General features: G+C 39.5%; 1 protein-coding gene across 1 annotated transcript in view; it reads right to left on the bottom strand.

Moving 5' to 3' along the window:
• Positions 1-1,446: 1,446 nt before the first annotated feature.
• The window catches only part of RIC8B (RIC8 guanine nucleotide exchange factor B), a 34,864-nt gene continuing 16,303 nt past the window's right edge, over positions 1,447-20,007 (bottom strand). The window contains exons 4-10 of the mRNA XM_082778219.1: positions 19,569-19,663; positions 15,069-15,222; positions 14,636-14,731; positions 12,073-12,217; positions 11,769-11,913; positions 10,263-10,382; positions 1,447-2,522 (exon numbers count right to left, since the gene is read on the bottom strand). Of these exons, the coding sequence (XP_082634345.1) occupies positions 2,411-2,522; positions 10,263-10,382; positions 11,769-11,913; positions 12,073-12,217; positions 14,636-14,731; positions 15,069-15,222; positions 19,569-19,663 (867 nt within the window). The 3' untranslated portion in view covers positions 1,447-2,410. The remainder of the gene's footprint in view (positions 2,523-10,262; positions 10,383-11,768; positions 11,914-12,072; positions 12,218-14,635; positions 14,732-15,068; positions 15,223-19,568; positions 19,664-20,007) is intronic.

Genomic DNA, 20,007 nt, shown 5'->3' with positions numbered 1-20,007 from the left:
CAGCCAGCAGCAAGGCCTAGAAGAAAGCTTTTACAGTGTTGGGGTTTTTCAGGCCTTCTGCAAGCACTGCCTGGGGATGGGAACGTGCCAGGACAAAGCAATTCCCATCTGCTGGGGGGGTGACTGCACCCGTTGCATTCCCCAAACTTGTCGAGCTCTCCTAGCTCCTGAACAGCTGGTTGGTTTAAATAAGGCTCAGATGCCCAAGCATCCAGGTTTTGGAGGTTCACCTTTGCAAATAAATAAAGTAAATCCTAATTTCACAGTAAGCACACCTTTCCAGAGAGCTTTTTTTTTTTTTTTTCCCCTCCCTCTCTCTTCACTACAGGCAACCCAAACCGTGCTCCTGACGTTATAGCGCTTGTAACAAGGTCCCTGGAGCCCATCCTATTAACCTCTTCAGCCAGCTGATGGTAGGAACATACTCTACAACCTATAAAGCAAAAAACTGAGTCTTCACTCATTTCCTTGCTCTGTACCTATTGCTCTGTGGCCTATACCCAAGCTTATTACTGCAGTTACTACTCCAGCCCCACGATCTAACAGCCTCCACCAGCTGATACCAAGATGGACTCAAAGCCTCATTAACAGACCCAGTCAAGCTTTGCTCCTCAGCAAGTTTGTAAATGCCTTGCACACACACCACCACTTAATAGTTACCCATGCTGCACTGAAAGGAGGCATGGGTGATGCAAAACCCAGAATTTAATTTTTTGAGACTGAGTTTAGATGCAGCCAAGCATGTTTCCTGCTCCTGCACAACTCCCTCTGATTACAGTATTACACAGGCAGTACGTGGCTTTGCTCCAGCTGTTGCTTCTTCCTTAAAATCAGTGTGGGAACAGCAGCTGGCTTCCCTTTTCCCCATGCAAAATGTGATGCTCCACGTGGATACAGCAGACAATATGGCCCAAGTCAAATCATAACCATCATCATCATCACCAAGCCATAAAACATCAGCTATTAAAACATTCAGAAAAGTGCCAGCATACACCAATGTAGAGAATTAATGATCCTAGATCCCTTTAATAAAAGAATGGGGCATAGCTACGGCTGGACAGTGTCCCATGAGAAAACAGCTGCTGAGATAAGGGCAGGGCGTTATTTCTTTTTTCATCCTTTTGGAAGGATGAGATCTATGGAAGCTCCTCACATAGGAAAACACAGCCTGATTTCATACGAAGTCCTCCCTTCATGAAGCCTTTGAACACAACTGCCTTACTACAGGGAACCAGTATCAACTTGAAGGAAACAATGGCAAACTGGAAAACCTTCACCACCTTTGTGAGGTTCACAAGAACGGAATGTGTACGGTTCTGAGCTAAAAAAAGGAATTACGATCTAGGATATGGATTATTCATCATGTAAACTGCATCACGAGAAACACACAGGGAGAGGAACCAAGCAGGCAAAGAGGCAACAACAGCAGTGCAGCACGCCTAGGAGTTTAATCTTTGTTTTTAAGAGTACACAGTTGAAAATTACACTTTCTTCTGCTCCCTACTTTCCCATCCTTCCTAAGTCCTCCCTGAAAAGGAAACTATTTCTTTGTTATTAGTTTGACTTCCCTTCAAGAGTGGCACACCCGTTAGGCCCCAATTCAGTAAAACACTTCCACATGCACTTCTCTTCGGCCCACTGCTATTCACGGCCACGTTTAAGTGTACATACTCGAAGGCTGTTTTGAATAGGGATGTTTTTACTTAACCAAAGTGGGGGGTGATGGTGGTAATACTTGTGTGGTCTTAACGTGTGTGTGGGGGAGAGGACATACAACATACATCATCTTGTTCCCAATTTAAAGGTAGCTTTAGTGGCAGTCGGTGACACACTGGATTTCTTACCACTATGCACATCTGTGGTTAAGCTACGGCCTAAGATTTTACCAATGACATTTAAAAAGGGTAGCTCTGAAATCACCGCTGAATGCCAGTTAAAGCAGCTTTACAAGGTCAGTCAGACTAAGTTTAAACACCCTCCGCTCCTAAATGCCATTAAGCAAACTCATTTCTTTAATTAGAATCATACAAAAGGAAAGAGAGACTAGCAAGACAATACAAAAAAATATATATAAAGAATGGGAAAACCTACAGAGTTCAGAAAACAGGATTCTGGAAAATCAAAAGGTTTATATTTTATTTTACATTGTAGGCTTTCACTTTTCATCCCTTTGAAATACATTTAGTTTTAAATTAATAAAGATCATAAACTAATAAATCGGTGTGTTCTTTGAACGGACATAATAAAAATGCAGACATTACACCACAGGATCCATCATTTAAATATCCCAATAATCGACCAGTTAAAGTGACGCTGGCTAACGCGAGGATAAAACGCCTAGATAAAAGATGTCGTGGCTCTAAGGAAAAACGTGGGTTGGAGGAGAATTGGGAGTGAAGCAGGTGATGCTTTAGTCTGAATCTGAGCTGTCTTGCTTGTTGGTGTGGTACTGGCTGACTGCTTCTTCCAAAGGAGCCATTGTACCATCCGGCCGCACTCCCATTGGTTTTATAAGTTCATCTCTGTAAGAGATCGAAAACAGAATATAGATTAGCACACGCACACATATCAATTCACATGTGTATAATACAATCACATACAGTATAAGCTTCAGAGCATAATAAGCCTTTAAAAGGAAGTTATTCCTGCTAAAGCCCTCTGTTTTGAAGAAAGACGGACAAAAAACCTTCCAAAATAGGTGGGAGGGGAAGAGCAGGCCAGATAAAGCCTTCATTCATGGAGGCCAAACCTACTTAGCCAATTAAAGACACCATGAAAAGTCAGTGCCTAATAGGTTGAAGACGAGGAGCAGGTTCACTGTTTTAAGCAGACAAACTCGCTTTTCTTCGGAGAGCTCTTTGCCAGCCATTTCTGCCTACAGTTTCACCTGCCACCCCGGCCTGTAGGCGCACACGCGATTAAAATAATTGATACATATTCCCCTCGCTGAAGGAAATAAATCACTGATGAGAACAGACTGCCTATGCCACCAGTCGGGGTGTGCAAGTACTTGTTGATTCCTTGAAAAAAAAGCCGACTGACTCTAATACTATTGCTTTTGTTTGTGGCAGTTTAATTACGGGATTGACAGCCATTTTAATCTCTTCAAAGCTCCAAAGGCCTCTCGAAGCTAATCCAATTATATCTACTCCACAAGCTACAGCCTCATCTAAGAGATGATTAATTATTGATTAAGCCAATCAAAAAGTATTAGCAAAGATTTATTTAATCCTTACTTTTTATCACCTCATTTATATGTGGATTATACCAAAACCTGAAAGGGCAAAGATAACATTTTGATTTTCTCCTGGAGAAAAAAAAAAAAAAAAAAAAGTGGAGAATACTTCTAAATATTCAGCAGTCACCTTAAATAAAGGAGCGGAGGTTTGATGTCAGTTCCCCCCTCGCTCAAAAGGCAGCCCAGTAAAACTCAGACGGTTTAACACACACTCAGCTCCCCCCTTCTCCCCCTGAGCCACAGACAGTAAAACCGCATCGCTCAGGGGGGTAGGCAAAGGCATTTCCCCAGCTCTCTGCCTGGTCTGCACTCCTACCTCGGCTGAAAAAAGAGGGACAGAACTGGGTTATGCGCAGTGGGCAAGCTAACTTTAACGCAATGGGACCTGCAGGAAAGGCAATGTCTGAATTGTACAGCATCCATAAGGCAGATACAGTACGGTCACGCAGCAAAGTCCCCAAGAATCCTGATTGCTCGTGAAGATGCTCGAAATCAGGTTCTGAAGGGCTCAAAAAAGGAAGACTGCAGGTCCAGTGCCCCAACAGGACCAGAGCCCTTCCAATCTGCTGTCAGATGTCCTCCAAGGCAAAGCCAGAGTGCTTTCAAATTGTGTCTAATAGAAAAGACTTTTTTTTTCCAGCAGAAGGAAAACAAAAACAAACAAAATCTATGCATCTGCAGCCTTTTTGGCTTTGAAACTTTAAACACTGTAATAGAAGAGTCCTTTGAAATCTGTGATCAGCCTTGCAACTGTTCCTCAGTGACACTTAACGCAGGTTCAAGCTTCAGCAGTCATCTTTCATACTTATTTTTGGAGTAGAATAACGTGGAGAGTAAGTCTTTGCTTGTATTACTTGTTTTTTAAAGTCCTAAAAGTACAAACATACCCACACAGAATGAAATCCCCTTTGCTTGTCTTCTAAGCTTGGGGGAGCCTAGATTTTTGTTTTAAAAACCACAGCGCATGCTCTTATTTTGCAACACTTAACACTGCAGCTGGAAGTCATGAAATCACATAGTTTACTAGTCATTTATGATTTATTATTGGTAATAAATAAATGGCAACAGCCAGTAACGGATAAATAAACAGTTCAGCAAAAGGAAGCAAACAAACAAGCAAAAAACCAAAACAACAACCGAAAAGAGGAAAACAATGACCAAAGAGAAATATTCCAGGTCAGGACAGCGTTGTTACTGAAGGACACAGACATGGGCTTAAAGAATAGAAACCACTTGGAAACCTGCAGAAGTTTTGCATAATCCCACAGCAGCTTTGATGCAACTTTCTGGTGCCAATGCTGATAAACTAAGCGAAAGCTGGAGAGCAAGCATCCTCACAGATCACAGGGTGTAAAGGTGGGAACAGACTTTCCTGCTTCTAAACACGTCTGAGTTTCTAAACCTAGCCTAAACATCTTCCTGGCTCAAACTTCTAAGCACAACACAACTTGGAGACTGGTGGTTGCAAGCAGAGAGGTAACTTTACAAACTTCAGAGCAACACAGGCAAGTGTTCTCCCTTCTTAACCCTCTATTCTCCACACATAGGGATAACTTAAAAGGTATCTATAAATATTAAGTCCTCCTATCTCATCATTTGTCAATTATAAAGGCACAGCTTTCTCTGCAACTCACCTTCCACGCTTCAGTTTTACATCATGCTGCAAACACTGCAGAACACAATGCGATTTATTTTTTTTTTTTCCAAATGAATCGTCTACAGAGATGCTGAACGCCAGATGCAATAGTTGAGAAATACTTATATGCAAGTTTTGGCCTGTGTTTTTTTGTGGAAGTCGTTTGAAGATAAACACAGTTTTGCATAACAATGTACCTTAGAAGGCTGAGCCAACAAAGTATTGTATCCTGAAAGCATTGTAAAAAACATTTGTATGTTTTTTATGATATTCAAAAATGTGTGTTGCCCAGCTCACTGTACTCATCTCAAAGCGCACCACATGAACCATACCACCTCCTCCTCTCCAAGGTAACTATGAGCTAGGCTGAGCTCACATTCCATAAAATAACACGGATGTTTATCAATTACCTTTCTGTTCCTGCTTTTCAAGTCCTTGAACAGGATCAAACACGGTTGTTACAAGTTTGCTGTTCTTTTTCTTTATTAGGAGGTTCAACTCATTACACCCTTCCTCAGACAGATGCTACCCAGGAAAAAATGGAACTGTATGAAGACAGAAGTATGCTAGGCCACTGAGAGAAGAGGGGGTGCATTAATTGTTCAGAGAAGACAGAGATCAGTCTTTTTTTTTTTTTCCCCTAACCATAATCTAGTCCTAAAATAGTGTAAAACATGGCATTCGTACACTGGTTAAGACCTGACTGCAAGCTCTGAACGCTGCACAAGCTTACGCATGTTTTTTTCAGCAAGGAAAAACACAGAGGGAGACAAACAGATGAAAGGATTTGGGCTACCTACAAAGCTAGCTTCAGAAGTTTCAAACACTCAACTTCCAAATAACAGAATTTGGGGTTGGAATACAAGAGGCATCGCTCAGCCAACTTCAGCACAGCACCACAGGAGCCCCCGGAGCTGATCCCTACCCAGCACAAACCATCTCAGCTGCACCAACCTCAGCAAGCTCCCCATTTAGCACGGGCTGCTTAGAGACCTCAGCTGAGCTTTGTCAACTTGGGGTAGCTGAGGATGTGCTGACTGCTTAAGGTGAGATACAAGGTAGCACAGGAATCACCCCAAACTGGCACATTTACCCTCAAAAATCATTTCATTACCCAGAAACTGGATGTTTACAGTCCTTTTATAATGGTAGAAGGGAACACTTCACCCCAGTAGGTGGCAGCATGAATACTTCTGTATCCAGGGAGATGTGTCCAAATACCTGGTATGAATATTTATACATATTTGCACATCCTTACGTGACCTCCAATACACTCGAATAACCCTTCTTGCAACATCCCTTTTTCTAATGCAAACAAAGCATTCTATTCAAGTATACTTAGAAACACACCATAATTAAAGAGTTGGTAAAATGCATTCTCTCCTTCCAATTGCACATCTCCCAAGAGTCCCTTCCAATATATCTATACAAGTTCTGGCTTCCTGCTTGCCATTTAGCTTGATAACGACTCAAAAATCATTCCCTTGTTTTGAGCGGTAACTCTTTCTTGTCTGCTCTATGCACTACAGGCCAGTATTGACACATGGAATTAATGGTAGTGTCTGCAATGAAACAGCCATCATGTAAACACCAGCCTGCTCCTTTGATAAAATGGCATGTTAGGGACCTATTCACCTCCTTATAATTGAGTACCACATAATAGTTCCGATCCTTTCATGTAACATTATTTTGTTCTATGATTAGAAAGGGGAGAGGAAAAAAAAAAATCTGTGTAACATTGCCTTCTTCATTCATCCTATGATTAATTTTGTGTTTTTAATGAGTACGGTTGCTTATTTAGGCAGGTTCTCTTACATACTCGTTTTGTTGACTTCTGTTCAATGTACAACAAAACCCAAGCTGTGATAATTGGAGACCATTTCATCAGCAAAAGGATTCTTGCTATTAATACGAGGTTGGCTTGGAAAAAGCATCCTGACATTTTAAATTAGTCAATTAATATACAATTCCACCTACCATTTATAATAGGAAAAATGTTAGCATATTTCTTCAGACATTTTAATTAACACAGAGTATTTCCAATAGTCTATGATATAAACAGAACATCATACAACAATGATTTAAGTTGGCTACCTTTGATGTTTTGTAAAAAAAGGAAAGGTTGAGTTAAATCTTTTTGCAGTCTTGGGGATGTGCATCACATATTGAGGACGCTGATTTACAGCTACCAACAACTCGCCATGAGCCAAGAAGATCGCATCGACCCTTACTGCAGGCAAAGCCCATAAAGTTACTCCAGGGCCAAGTCCAGGTGTCCAGCAACCTGCCTAAGTAACATCTGCATCTCCCAAGAGCTGCAGTATTACATAAATGAGGATGAAAGTCTTGATAATTGACACACATTTAATGCTTTTAAAAAGTAATCTTACCCAGTCAAAACTGAGCAGAAGTTTAGTTTCTACAAAACCTTTTGCAGAACTTAAGTCTGTTAGTTGGGGCAGGGGACATGAGTTCACAGAATTTTCAACTTTTCTCCACATGTTTTGGTAAAACTAGGTGATTAATTTTAGTTTAAACTTGTTGAGGGTCAACTACCTTATGAATAGGCCCAAACACCAACAACCTATCAGAAAACAAAAGCCTTGGAAATATGACCTGAAACAACCAAAAGTATAGATCAATTTTACACGACCTCAAAAGCAGTGTCTTCTTCTGTGCTAATATTGAAAATTAAGAGAAACTTGGGGAGTAAAAATCCACTGGCATCTTACGGAACAAGGTGAAAAACAGTTTATTCCTTACAGTTTCAATAAATCCGTACAAAAGGGTAAACTGGTAACAGCCATGGTTGCTATGTCTTCATTAAAGTAGCACTGTTCTGCAGATTTGTTTTCTGAGGAGTTCAATCTGTCATCAGGTACCTTTCCAAAAATTATACAAGCCAGTGAAGCCAAATCCAGAACAACCCAGAGACAGACTGGCCTGATCAGTCAAGACTTACCCTCATCAGTCAAGAGAAGCAAGTTTGTCAGTCCTTCAACTTTTTTTCCATACTTTTCTGTAGTAAAAACACCCCAGCTCTTTGTGTCTCAGCTTCCATCACTGGGGCAATACAACTGTATTAAGCAAACCAGCTTTGCTGTGCATCAGGCAAGTTCATTCTAACCTCTTGTTCAGGTTACATACACCAAATTACATAGATCCACCCAAGATTAGAAGGAGTTGTTGCTTCCCTGTCCCCTTCCAACTTCCTCCTGCCTTATAAGCAAAGCCCCAAATTGAACCTGATCAGTTCATAGTAGAGGCACCCTCCTAAGGTGATGATAACAACAAAGAAGAGCAGAAGTAGAAAACCTACACTCACGGTCAGCTGAAGACTCCTACCAGAACAACCTCCAGTTTAGATTTATACACTGCAAAACAAAGAAAAAAGTGTATTCCACTGGAAGCTTTAAGTCTGTGAAAATTCCCAGCCCTAATCAGCTCAAGCTGGATGCAGATGTCTTCAGTTCCAAAAAGGTGGAGGGATTCCCTGCTGACTACCAGCAGCTTATTACTACCACTTTCTTCTTGTATACAAGACTGGCAGGGTCCCATTTCATTTAACGGCTGCAAAATCCACAATTGCACTCAATTACATTCATTAAAAATACCCCACAGTCTCCTCAAAACACATCTTACTTTTTTTCTTCCTGACAGCATTTTTCCGTGATTTTTCAGTAAACAAAAAGCATGGCAAGAACAGTCAAGTGATTTTATTCATGTTATCACAGCACCTAAAGGGGCCACATCAACAGAACTGCCCCACAGTAATCACTATACTAAAAAACAAATAAACAAAAAAAACCTTACAATATAAAGAGATCCAGCCCTGAAGAGCTTGCAGTCCAAGCACTATAGAAGAAACTGCAGGTGGATGTAACTGAGACAGAAAACCCAAGGTGAAAGTAATGCTACTGGCCAAGAGGATAAGTAGTGACACAGGGCACCAGCTGCTTCGTTATTGTCAGTTTTTAGCAGGCAACACAGCAGGTGTCTCCAATCCTCCAAACTGAAAAGGCTCTTAGGCTACAGTAATGCCATTTGGACTTTTTGTGTAACTGCTATAGTGAGAGCAACTGACTTGTCTTCCGTCTTTGTTTATCTCCCGTCTCAATCTTCCTTTTAAAAAAGTTTTAGACCATTTAGTCATTTTATTCTGGTACCCCTAACGCTCTAGCTTACATAGCAATCACCCCGCTCTACATAATAGTTCAACTACAATTCCATGTTCATTGTATGTTCTTCTCTTTATTAAGAAGACTAACATATAACACTTGCTTTCCATACAAATTATGTGGAAAAACTATCCAGTTACTTCACTGATGAGTTGTTCCCAGATTCTTTTCTCCTTTCACTTCAAGCTTTGCCAGCTAATATGAGAGCCAGAATCACCCGCAGCACTTGCTGTTTTCCTAATCTTTAACAGAGAGGTAAAAACACTTGGTTTGCTGAAATTTCTCTCAAGAGAACTTGTTATTTGAATATCCACTCTCACAAAACACAAACACATTTCTATCTGCTGGGCTGTCCCTTGTTAGAAGAGTGATCCACTCATGTATTTACCTAAATTCTCACAGCTCAGATCAGTGGTGAATGAGCATTACATTGAGTATTCCTCAAGAATGTAATATTTGCTTATACAAAGAACAAACTACAAGCAATTATTCCAAGATGTCTACAAGTATGGGGGAAGAAAACCCAGCAAATGCTAGGCAAATGAGTCAGAGAAAAAAATAGCTACAGCCAACAATACAGGTCTGTTCCCTGATGAAATCCATTTTCTGTATCAATAACACACATCACATTACGTACCATTTTCTTTTATGGCATTACCTTAGTCATTTAGAACAATGCTGATGTTTCATTTGTAATCCAGTCCACACTTATTCTAATAAATCCACAATAATGCTTAAATGTAAATTCCCTTCTAATTGCTCTAATGTGTAATTCATTGCTTCTGTTGACAACTATTTTCATGCTGTAATTGTTCTTCAGATAAGCAGTAAGACAGAAGTAGCCACCATCAGATGCTGCTCACTGACTTGGGGGACATGAGTACACTTGCCTTGGGCTTGAATTTTGTCCCACACTTTGAAAGGAGAAATTCTGATCAGAATTACTGATTAGCCTATCCATTCAGGAGGCAGGTCCCCTCACCACCTGATTCCCAATTTTGTCTAATCCTCTCCAAAAGAGATTTCCTGTGAAGTCCTGTAACATATCACCCTTTTCCTTGAAGTAGTAAGCATTCTTTTCTGCAGTGAAATTGAAATTCTACAAAGAAGTTGATTATAGTACCATTTAAAAGCTCTAGCCCTTTGCAAAGAGCAAAGAACCAGGATGTAAGCTGCCCTCCCCAAAAGCAGCTTATATATAATACAATACCTGGAAAGTTTATCAAACATGTTGACAAGCTTCATAGCTTCGTATTCTTTTTGTTCTTCTGTCATTTCATCCATTGGATTGGGCATCGGTTCTTCCAAGTGACCAGTGATAAGGTTAATGCTGGAGGTGGAAAACAACACAGTTTACATTTCTAAATAAATACGTATGTAAATTGTCTGTCTTCTCAGGAGGAAGAAAAAGCAACACACAGACAGACCCCACCAAGACTAATAGTGTCTGAATTGCATGTCAAAGTTGCTACTGTGAATAGTCAACCTTCATACTGATGCTTCTGTAGTCTTCTCATGGGAGTCACAATATTAACTTCTCGTTAACTACTCGAAGTCCACGTTCTACTAATACTTAAGTTATAACCATAAAAAAGCACTTTAAAAGTGAGGTAATAATGATGTTAATGACAATGTCATTAGTAATAATGACGCAGATGGGTAAGAGAATGACGAATACATTTTGGAAACTGATTTTCTACAGGCTTAATTTTAAGAACGCAGATTGGATATGGTGACATCTTTTTCCCTCATGAAGAAGTGTTGAATTAGTTTACCATTTCCTTCTCATGATCATTTTTTGTTCAACCCAAATTAATATTAAATTGAGAATTTACAATCCCAGTTGTTTTCACTGCTAAAACAAGTAAACAGTGATACAGGAATGGTAACAACAGCAGATAATTAATTTTAGAGCAGACTTTCAGGACAAATGATCTTTTCAAAAAGCTTGACCATAAGCATTTTTATAGTAATACAGAAAATCAGATGCATAAAGCAACTGACATTTGTCTCCAATATTCCATTTGAGTGTCAGCTTCTAACTAAATGTCGGAGTTTTACTCATATGCATACAACTGGATATTAGACTTCTGAAATGAGAGCAGAGACAAAAATCTGAAATCTTATTCTGAAATCTTATTCTGAAATAAGAGCAAGACAAAAAATGTTGAAGTGCAGAGATATAAATAAACCTGTTTTAGAGTTCTTTTCTTTGCATATAAGAAATACTGTAGTCTTTATACCTCCAGTAGGCTGTCCTTCATAACCTTTTCAGCCTGTTACCCCTTTACAGTATCATCTCTGATACCCTCCTTTACACTCCCTTCAAAATCTGGAATTGTTAAATAACACTTAAAGGTACAACACGCATACGCCCTGAACCTCTGACACTGCCTCTCAAAACTGTTCCTGGGCAATCCACAAACATTTTCAAATTTTCTTCCTTATTTCTTTTTGATAAACATTTTATTTTTTATATAGTCCCCCCATCTGAAGTTAAATCATTATCACAGTGGATTTTTACTTATTTATTTAGAGCCATTGAACCATATTATGGGAAACTGGTTCCTCAATAATTAGCCCCTGAGGTCAATGAGAGACATCAACTCACGTAAGCACATGTAATTTCATAACTGGGCTCTCTGCAAAAGGTGGAAAAATATATCTAAACATCTCAATTGCAAAAGAATAATCAGAATTTAAAACAATACTATACTTTGGCTTTGCAGATTTGTATTCTTCAGTATCTGTATCTTCATCATCTGAGTACCAATGATCTCCTCTTCCTCCTGCTAACAGGCCCCTTGCTGCCAGCAATCCTGCTGCATTGCCATAGCCTGTATATTTTAACAAGCTGTCAACTGCAAAGAGCGATACAGAAAATTATTCAGCTTCGAATCAGCTACAAAACAAAAAGCAGCATAGTTCTGTAAGAATCAAGAGAGTTACAGCAGTAGGCAAATATACTGAGTACAGCAAGACCATACATAAAAGGGAAAAGAAAAAAAAATAATGTATACCTCTCTCTTTACAAAGAACAAAAAGGAATTCTGCTGCAATTTGCTTTACTCCAAGGTCAACGTGTGTCATAAGGCGCACCAGCTTGTTTCTCACTGTTGTGCCAACTTCTGGACGATTCGATACATCTCTTAGTGGAGGCAGTACCTAGCAGCAGAAAAAAAGAGAAAAGCAACACAGAATGCATGAAGGTACTTATCCAATCCTTGCAAGAACACACACAGTCAACAGGAGAAGAAAATATTGTAAGCTGTGCTGCTTCAAAAATGGGACCCAATCATACTTACATGTACTAGTATCAACTCTTGCTTCATAATATATTCAGCCCTTCTGGTCTGCCATCCTGGGCAGACAAATACTATATCCCAACTGTAGACTTTAGAAAGGACGATTATTAGGTGTTTAAGAGCACAAATACACGTCCCACAAAAGTTGGTTAACAGGCAACAGAACCTCATGTTCTTAGGTTCTTCTGTTTTGCTCAAGTGTCTGGCAAAACATTTTAAAAAATTAAAAACTGTCTCTATGTGTACAGAGGAAATGCATCCTTCTCCCAGATAACACTGCTTCAAAAGCTGAAGCTACTTTCCAGTAAGTTTTTGGAGAAAATACTCTTTAACGAGCACTCAAATACACTGGTTTTACGTTAAGTATCACTATTTTACAACTTTAACTCTCAAGAAAGTCAGAAGGTGCCTGAAATGTTTGTTTTTACAACCTAACTTCAGCCTCTTTCTGTGTTTGAATTCAGGTTCAAAACCCACGTTACTTTTTGCATTCACACGACATGACCTGCAATCAAATCTGAGCTGTAACATGAAATATTTGGTGGTCTGAAGATTCCTGTAACAATTATGGATTGCCAATTTTTTTCTACTAGTGAACAAAACCAAACCTGTCACTTAATGGTCATCAGAAATTGCAGGTCCTTTGTTTTCCGTGTGTTTAATGTAAGATGCCATGCTCTGTGCAAAATTATGGCACAGTTAGCACTGAACTCAGAGTCACTGGGAACTGATGCTTAAAACAAATGAATGCTATGCATTGACTACTTTGAAAAAAAAAAAACAAAACCAAAAACCAACAGGCTTTTTCAAAATAAGTATTCAAAAAATTAGCAAAACCACTTTAGTTTGTCCCGGCTTACTTTTCCCAATGGGGATAGTACCATTATTGCCATTTTCCAGAGTGTTGTAAGAATGGATTAATGTTTTTCGAATAGTTTAATACTAATACCGTGATGAGTGCCATAGGATAGTCCATGAGGAAATTAATCATTCTGTCTGCAGATCAGAATTTGAATAGTGCACAATAAGTAAGGCCTAAGGCCAACACTTAACAATGAGGATAATTCAAAATATCAAACATCCGGTCATGCAGTTAGCAGCATCCATCTATTCTTTGCACTCTGAGGCAGTGATCCTGCGGTAAGAGACAGCATGCAATTGTATCCTGACATCTAGACACCAAGATGTAGTAAAAACATGCAGACAACCTCACTTTCTAACTTCTGAACATTTGGCTCTGCAACTTTTTGTATTTAACAGATCATGAGAGTATTCTAGGAAAGAAATGCTGCAAACAAATAATATAAATGAGAATGGGTTCCTTAAAATCCTTAAAAACACTTCTGGTATAGATGAAAGAGGCAGACAATATATGCTCTTTTCCATGAAAGATTCCACCTATGAATTCAGGCACAGCTTTCATCTGTGAGTGCTATCTGAGATGCAACCCCAAAAGCACTACAGCTTAGGAAATGAGCATCTCTCAGCTGGTCTCAGCTGTCTCTTCCTTGCTCATGCTTTAACTTTTCTTCCCTCAACTTCAGGAAAAGAAAAAAGAATTAAAAAAAAAGAAAGAAAAAGTCCACCCCAAAAAACACATCACAAAGCACAAACTGTTAGTGATTGTTTAGATCTTTGGTATAATTTTTTTTTCCCTGTACAGAATCTACACAGGGTCTGTACCATATTTAAGTGCTCTCTTAAGAGACATTTTAAGAGATGAAGTGTGCCTCTGTTCAGGGACAGTTTTACTCTAACAGACCAGTTGATGCACACTTGGTACACAAGTTTCAATTCCAATGACTCTTGCCTGCTGAGGCCAAATGAAAGCTCAAGCAGAAGCATCCAAAATACCTGTAGTCTCACTGACTACCATACAGTTTTACGAAGTTTCATTAACTGCCCTGAAGTTTTTCTGATGTGCTGGATGTAAGAGATCAGACATCACTGTGATTTTGCCCCTGCATCACATAATCCACATGGACTCATGTAACACAGCTTTACAACACCCCAAATATTACTAATTAACAGATCCACAAAATGTATCGTGGAACTTAGAGTCACATAAATCAATAGATACCATGGCCTGAAAAAATATTCTATAGCTGTCAGTTGTCAGAGACCAAAGGGAAAAAAATACCATAGAGATAACTTTCTGGGTAAAGTAATACAAAATCATTCATATGACTTAGAAGTATCTGTGGCTTGTACCGATGTACAAATCTCAGGAAGTTTGCAATGAGCTTCATATCCAACTTTTTATTAATATTTTACCTACCTGAGCTTTGATAAACTTCCTGATGTTCCTATGAGTTCGGCAGCATTCAGTTAATAAACTGAGAACTGGAGTCAGACCTTCCCTATAGCTGCTTCCCTAAAATAAACATAAATATAAATATTTTTAAGGAAAAAAAAAATCAATTTCAAATCCTATGAACTTTTCAGTAGAGTCTTACATGACTGTCACAATATGAATTTTACACAAGCATAAATAAAGAGCCAAATGTTCATGGTTTCAAAGTATACTTCAGATAGTTACAGGAATTTATTCTCAATTTTGCAGCATTTCACAATCTAGAAGCAAGCAAGGCTATCCATCCATCCACATTTCTCTTAAATACTGTCTGAAAGCTCTGCGAGAAGCTTTACCAACACCCACTTTTTGCTTTAATAAAAGAAGCCACTTTGTCAAGAATTTTTACAGCCCCTACCTTGTCAATTCTCTTCTCCATGAAATCCAGTAAAATCTGAATCGCTCCCATATTCATACCGTTGTATTTTATGTCTGTTTCCTCTTGGGAAGATGGACTAATAAGAACATCCAAGCAAGAAACAGGAACATTGCTTAAGAGGTTGATTGCATTGCTGAAACAGATTTTAAAGATTCATTATTCATTTGGAAGAACTCAAACCAGCACAACTCACCACAATGTTTGTACAACTGCAACCAAAAAAAAAGAGGCCCTGCAACTGAAACAATGCTTTATTTTCTGCTCTCTGGGTTTTAAAGAAGATGGCATGCATTATCGCCTGGCTGCTGGCTGTTAGAACGAGCGAGGGAAAAGAAAGACAAAAGGGATGCTGCAGCAGTGCATTATTACTTCCAGCCCCCGCAGCATCCTCAGGCACAGCTACCAGCAGCCTTACAGCAGCTGGCCCGGCAGGACAGCAGGGGGAACTCTCACATTGACTTGCAGTGGTCAGAGCTGTTTCCTCCTCAAAACTGACAAGATCTTCCAACCCATCTATTTTCTATCATTGTTGTGACAGAAGTACACCACCGGAAAGATTTCCTCCTCCGTACGTCAACTTCTCAGGTGCCCTGAGATATTTTCACTTAGCTTGTAGTGTATAGGAAATACAGAAGGCTTTTAGCACGTTACAAAAAAATAAATAAATTCAGGCTAATTTACCAAGCAGTACCCTTCAGGAACTGGTGTTTTTTGGATTCCCCAAAGCACAGAGAGGAGGGCTTCTCAAACACCCGTTAAGTGATTTGGATTAGCCCACAGGGTCCCTCCTCCTCCTTAATGGAGTAACGTGGAACTTACTTTGCAGGGGCCTCTTGTATGTTTGACTCAAACTTCATCTGACTTGGCTATCTATCCTGCTCTCATTATACAGACTCGAATTTGTACTCTTCCTGCGTGAGGCTAAATTACACAGGTGCTGCAAAAATTAGAATTTTCTCATTATTTACTTGCTGATGCCCAACTACAATTAAAAGCAGAGGTATTCAGAAATACTACAGCCCTACGTAGGCTTTCATATGCAGACCTCAAAGGTACCAACACAGCTATGTGTGCTGATGTTCCTCTCCATTCTGAGAATGGAGAAAGCTTTTCAATCAACTTTAGTTAATGCTTTTTTTGAAGGTGTTTTTTATGCTATTAATACACTTCTAACAAAGATTTAGCACAACAGAAAGCACATCACGACAACCAGACGTAGCAGGATTTCTAACATGCTGGTTTGACTGATCGGACTGGGTGGCTGTGCTGCACCGTGTCATCTCCTTTTTACCCTTTCAACAACTGAAATTCAGACAACTTGTACTTTTTAAAGGCATGTTTTATTTCTAACTCCTGTTTAAGACACACTTTTTTTCATCACATCAGTTATTCCTCTCCAATAATTCAGGAAGGATCACAAGCAAAACGGACTGAAATTCAACAACTACTTGGTGGCTTTCGTCCTTTCATCAAAAGTTCTCTTTTTTACCAGTTTCTTATTAAACAACCAAGTTCCCAAACACCTACAAAATTAATTTTCTGGATCACTGTGTCTGAGCTATTCTTTTCAATAAACGAAGCCCGGCTTTCTGATCTTTGTCACTTCACTGACAGTTTTATTTGTGGTAGAGGAGTGTATGAAATTCTCCAGCTACCAGGAAGTCAGTGACTATGCACAGATCTGCACAATAGTGTTTGCATTCCTACTCCAGGGGGTAGAAATACTGCGTATATTACTCTCCCCTTTTCGGCTTCCTAGAGATCATTAATCACTGGGACATGACATCCACCCACTCATGCTCCCAGCCCCCTCCTGATATGCAAATTTAGAAGCAAAGGCCTATTTAGAGCTGCTGAATGCCTTGATTAAAACCTTGTTAGTGGGCAAAAATGGCACTCGCTCTAATATGTGGTGCTTTAAGCTGTTCATATTCAAATGTGAAGTGACGACATGACAGAACCACAGTAACCACAACAGTACCAGGTAATAAATGAGCTAAGATGTTTTCCATAGGTAGCTTCTGCTTATTTGTTAGAAAAAGAAGTCAAACTGACAATCGGCACATCACAATTCAGGGCATGTGTCCAATACCTGATGCTCATATTAAATAAATCCTCAACTTAGACATTCAGAGCACTCCGACAACTCGCTTTAACAGGCCTTCCCTTCACTTGTGCATCTTGAATTTTACAGATTTACAAACTCACAGAAGTGATCAGCAGCTCTAGAAAATGTGCTTACGCCTCCCTGATATTTTGTATCTGCTGCATTCACGTCTGGTTATATTTTATTCCATTTCTAATCTCATTTAACAACTGCCTTACTGATAGGCTCCAGTTGGGATGCAGACCGAGAAGCTGAACTCTGCTCTCTGACTCGCACCTCATCTCTGGCAATAAAGGCTCCGCAGTCAGAGCCCAGCCTATTTAACAGCCCAACTGACACAGCCTTTTTTTAAGCTACATCGTGCTAGCTACAGGCTGCTAGCACAAGTTTACTCATTCGTTTCGTTACTGGAACTCCAATCTGGAATGAATGATTTGCTTCACTTACTACAAGAGAGTGAAGTGAGCTATCCAGCCCCCTGAGGATTTGAGGGCCCTAACTTCTGACCATACCTCTTCTATTCCAGAACTGCCTTGCGATGAGCATTGTTGGTGGAAAAGCACATCAGATTATTCAGCTTTTATTGCCACATGTAGCATTCAAAGATAAAATTCAGGTTCTGCAAACGGGATGAAGTATTTGAATCACGGAAGTCAAAACTTGTGCAGTGCTCTTCTAACACGTTAAAAAAAAACCCTTGAGTATGTTGTAAAACAAGAACAAACATCACATGCAGCAGAGCTACACTCGCTTTCTTCCTTCTATCACCTTGACCTCAATAAACCAGCTACATGTAGCTAGCAGAAGGATAAACTTGTTTTCCCAGCATAAAGGAAAAAGTTGATGCGCTGATATACTGAATTTGATGGAGAAAGGCAGACGACTGAAGGAACAAGACAGTGACAGTCATCCTCATTTCTTTTGCTTCCCTTCTCAGAATTAGGGAGAATTCTTGCCTTGATTTCTGTCTCCACAAGGACGCATGGTCCATGTAAGCAGCAGAGCTACTCAATATGTGCCTTCTGACTGAAAAAAGCAAGGACAGAAATCACACTAATACCTGATTTCCTCCACAGCTGCACACCTCTACCTACAAAGCCCTTTTTGGTCCTGATCTGCAAGTGCCTGCAAAAGGTGAAACGAGAAGGACTTGCATAACATGCATCCTTTGGCAATAACACAAGATAATTACATTTTACAAGGGTGCTGTATTTTACAGGGTAATTAGACTAGTCTTAGATTCCCGGACAAGGAAACATGGCATGTTTTCATGGGGACAGAATCCACTGTGTAATAATTCATCAGAATATCACGCAATCTCTGCTGATTGCATGTAAGCTGAAACGATAAGGGTCTATCTCTATCTTCCAGTAGATAGGGAACTTGCACAAATCTGTTCAGTTTTCCCAGCAGCAGGGAACTTATTCCCATCAGTCCCTCCCTTAAAGGAGGAGGAGAGATCAAAACACCCACCACAAGCAGCAGCAAAGAGAAGACAGTGGCTGCCTTTTAGAACACACTCAGCACTCACTTCAGACGTGGCAACTACTGTAGCAGTATCCTAAATTATTCCAGGCTATTCTGCACTGACTTGAGAAGTGCTCTGATAGTAGGTGAGCACTGAAATCCTACAATACTGTTGATCTCTAAGAACTTTCCACAAATTTAATAAAGTTCATTTAACACTTTCAAGACTGCTGGCTATGAAAAGCTATATCCTTCTTCCCAGATAACGCAGGTTCAGTAGAAGATCTTCAGAAGATCTTGAATTTAGACATACCAATGCCTTAGAAGAAGAAAATGGCAACACTAGTTTTCATTGCTGAGAAATAATAAGGGATAGCGTCTGAAGCTACCGTACTGTTCAGCTCTTCGAACAGCTGGCTATTTAAATAAAAATAAGAACGTAATGGAAAAAACTGTTAACATTAAATGGGGAAGAATCACCACATCAGTAAAAATGCTCTGAGTTTTGACTGAGTTATTGGCTGCAAACATAAAACGAACAGTTGGGTGCGGGACTGAGGAAAAAACCAACACATCTAAAAACTGCAAGATGATTCACTTTGGAAAAAATAGTTATGAAGGAAGTGGTAATTTATACTTGTAGCCAAACAGCCTAAAACTGATGGAGATAAAAGTGTCAACCTGTTACTTCCATCACCCAAATGCATCAAAATTGCAGAAATTACACACAAAAATTTCAAAGTGCAGATTGTCCATCAAATTCTATGCAAAACAGCAAAAGTTGCATTCCACTTCAAAATTATAGCTTTGTTTCTCAGATTCCCACTTCAGATATTAGTGAAAGCAATTTATTTAGTTTTTAATAATAACCTTTCTAAACAGATTGTTTCTGCAATTTTACCAACCTGTGCAACTCTTCAGTTTTGTCTTCAGTAGGGCCCATGGTTAATAAGCAGTGTCGAAGGATGGCAGCCATGTAACGAAATTGATGAGATTCATTCTATATAAATATAAATTATGAAGATATTTTTTCATTTTGAAGATTGCAAGTGAGGGTTTCAGGTCACTAGAATAATAAAAACTAAAGATGGGAATTACCTAGTAGAGCATAACACCCATCCCTATCAACAAAGGACTGTACCTTAGAGTTTGCTGAATGCAGTGTAGCTTCCATACGCTGGCCTTCCAAAAAGGCATAGGGACGTTTTTCCAGCCCCCACTAGCAGAAAACCTAGTTACAACGGTTTGCTTGATTCTCTGCAACCATTCCTAATATCTAATATACCATTACTATCCTCCTTCCTGTGTTTACACCCAGGCACCCCTTCATCGATTTAGATTACA

Source organism: Aythya marila (assembly GCF_965140915.1).
Source record: "Aythya marila genome assembly, chromosome: 1".
NCBI classification, from domain to species: domain Eukaryota; kingdom Metazoa; phylum Chordata; class Aves; order Anseriformes; family Anatidae; genus Aythya; species Aythya marila.
This window is presented reverse-complemented; position numbering and strand designations above follow the sequence as displayed.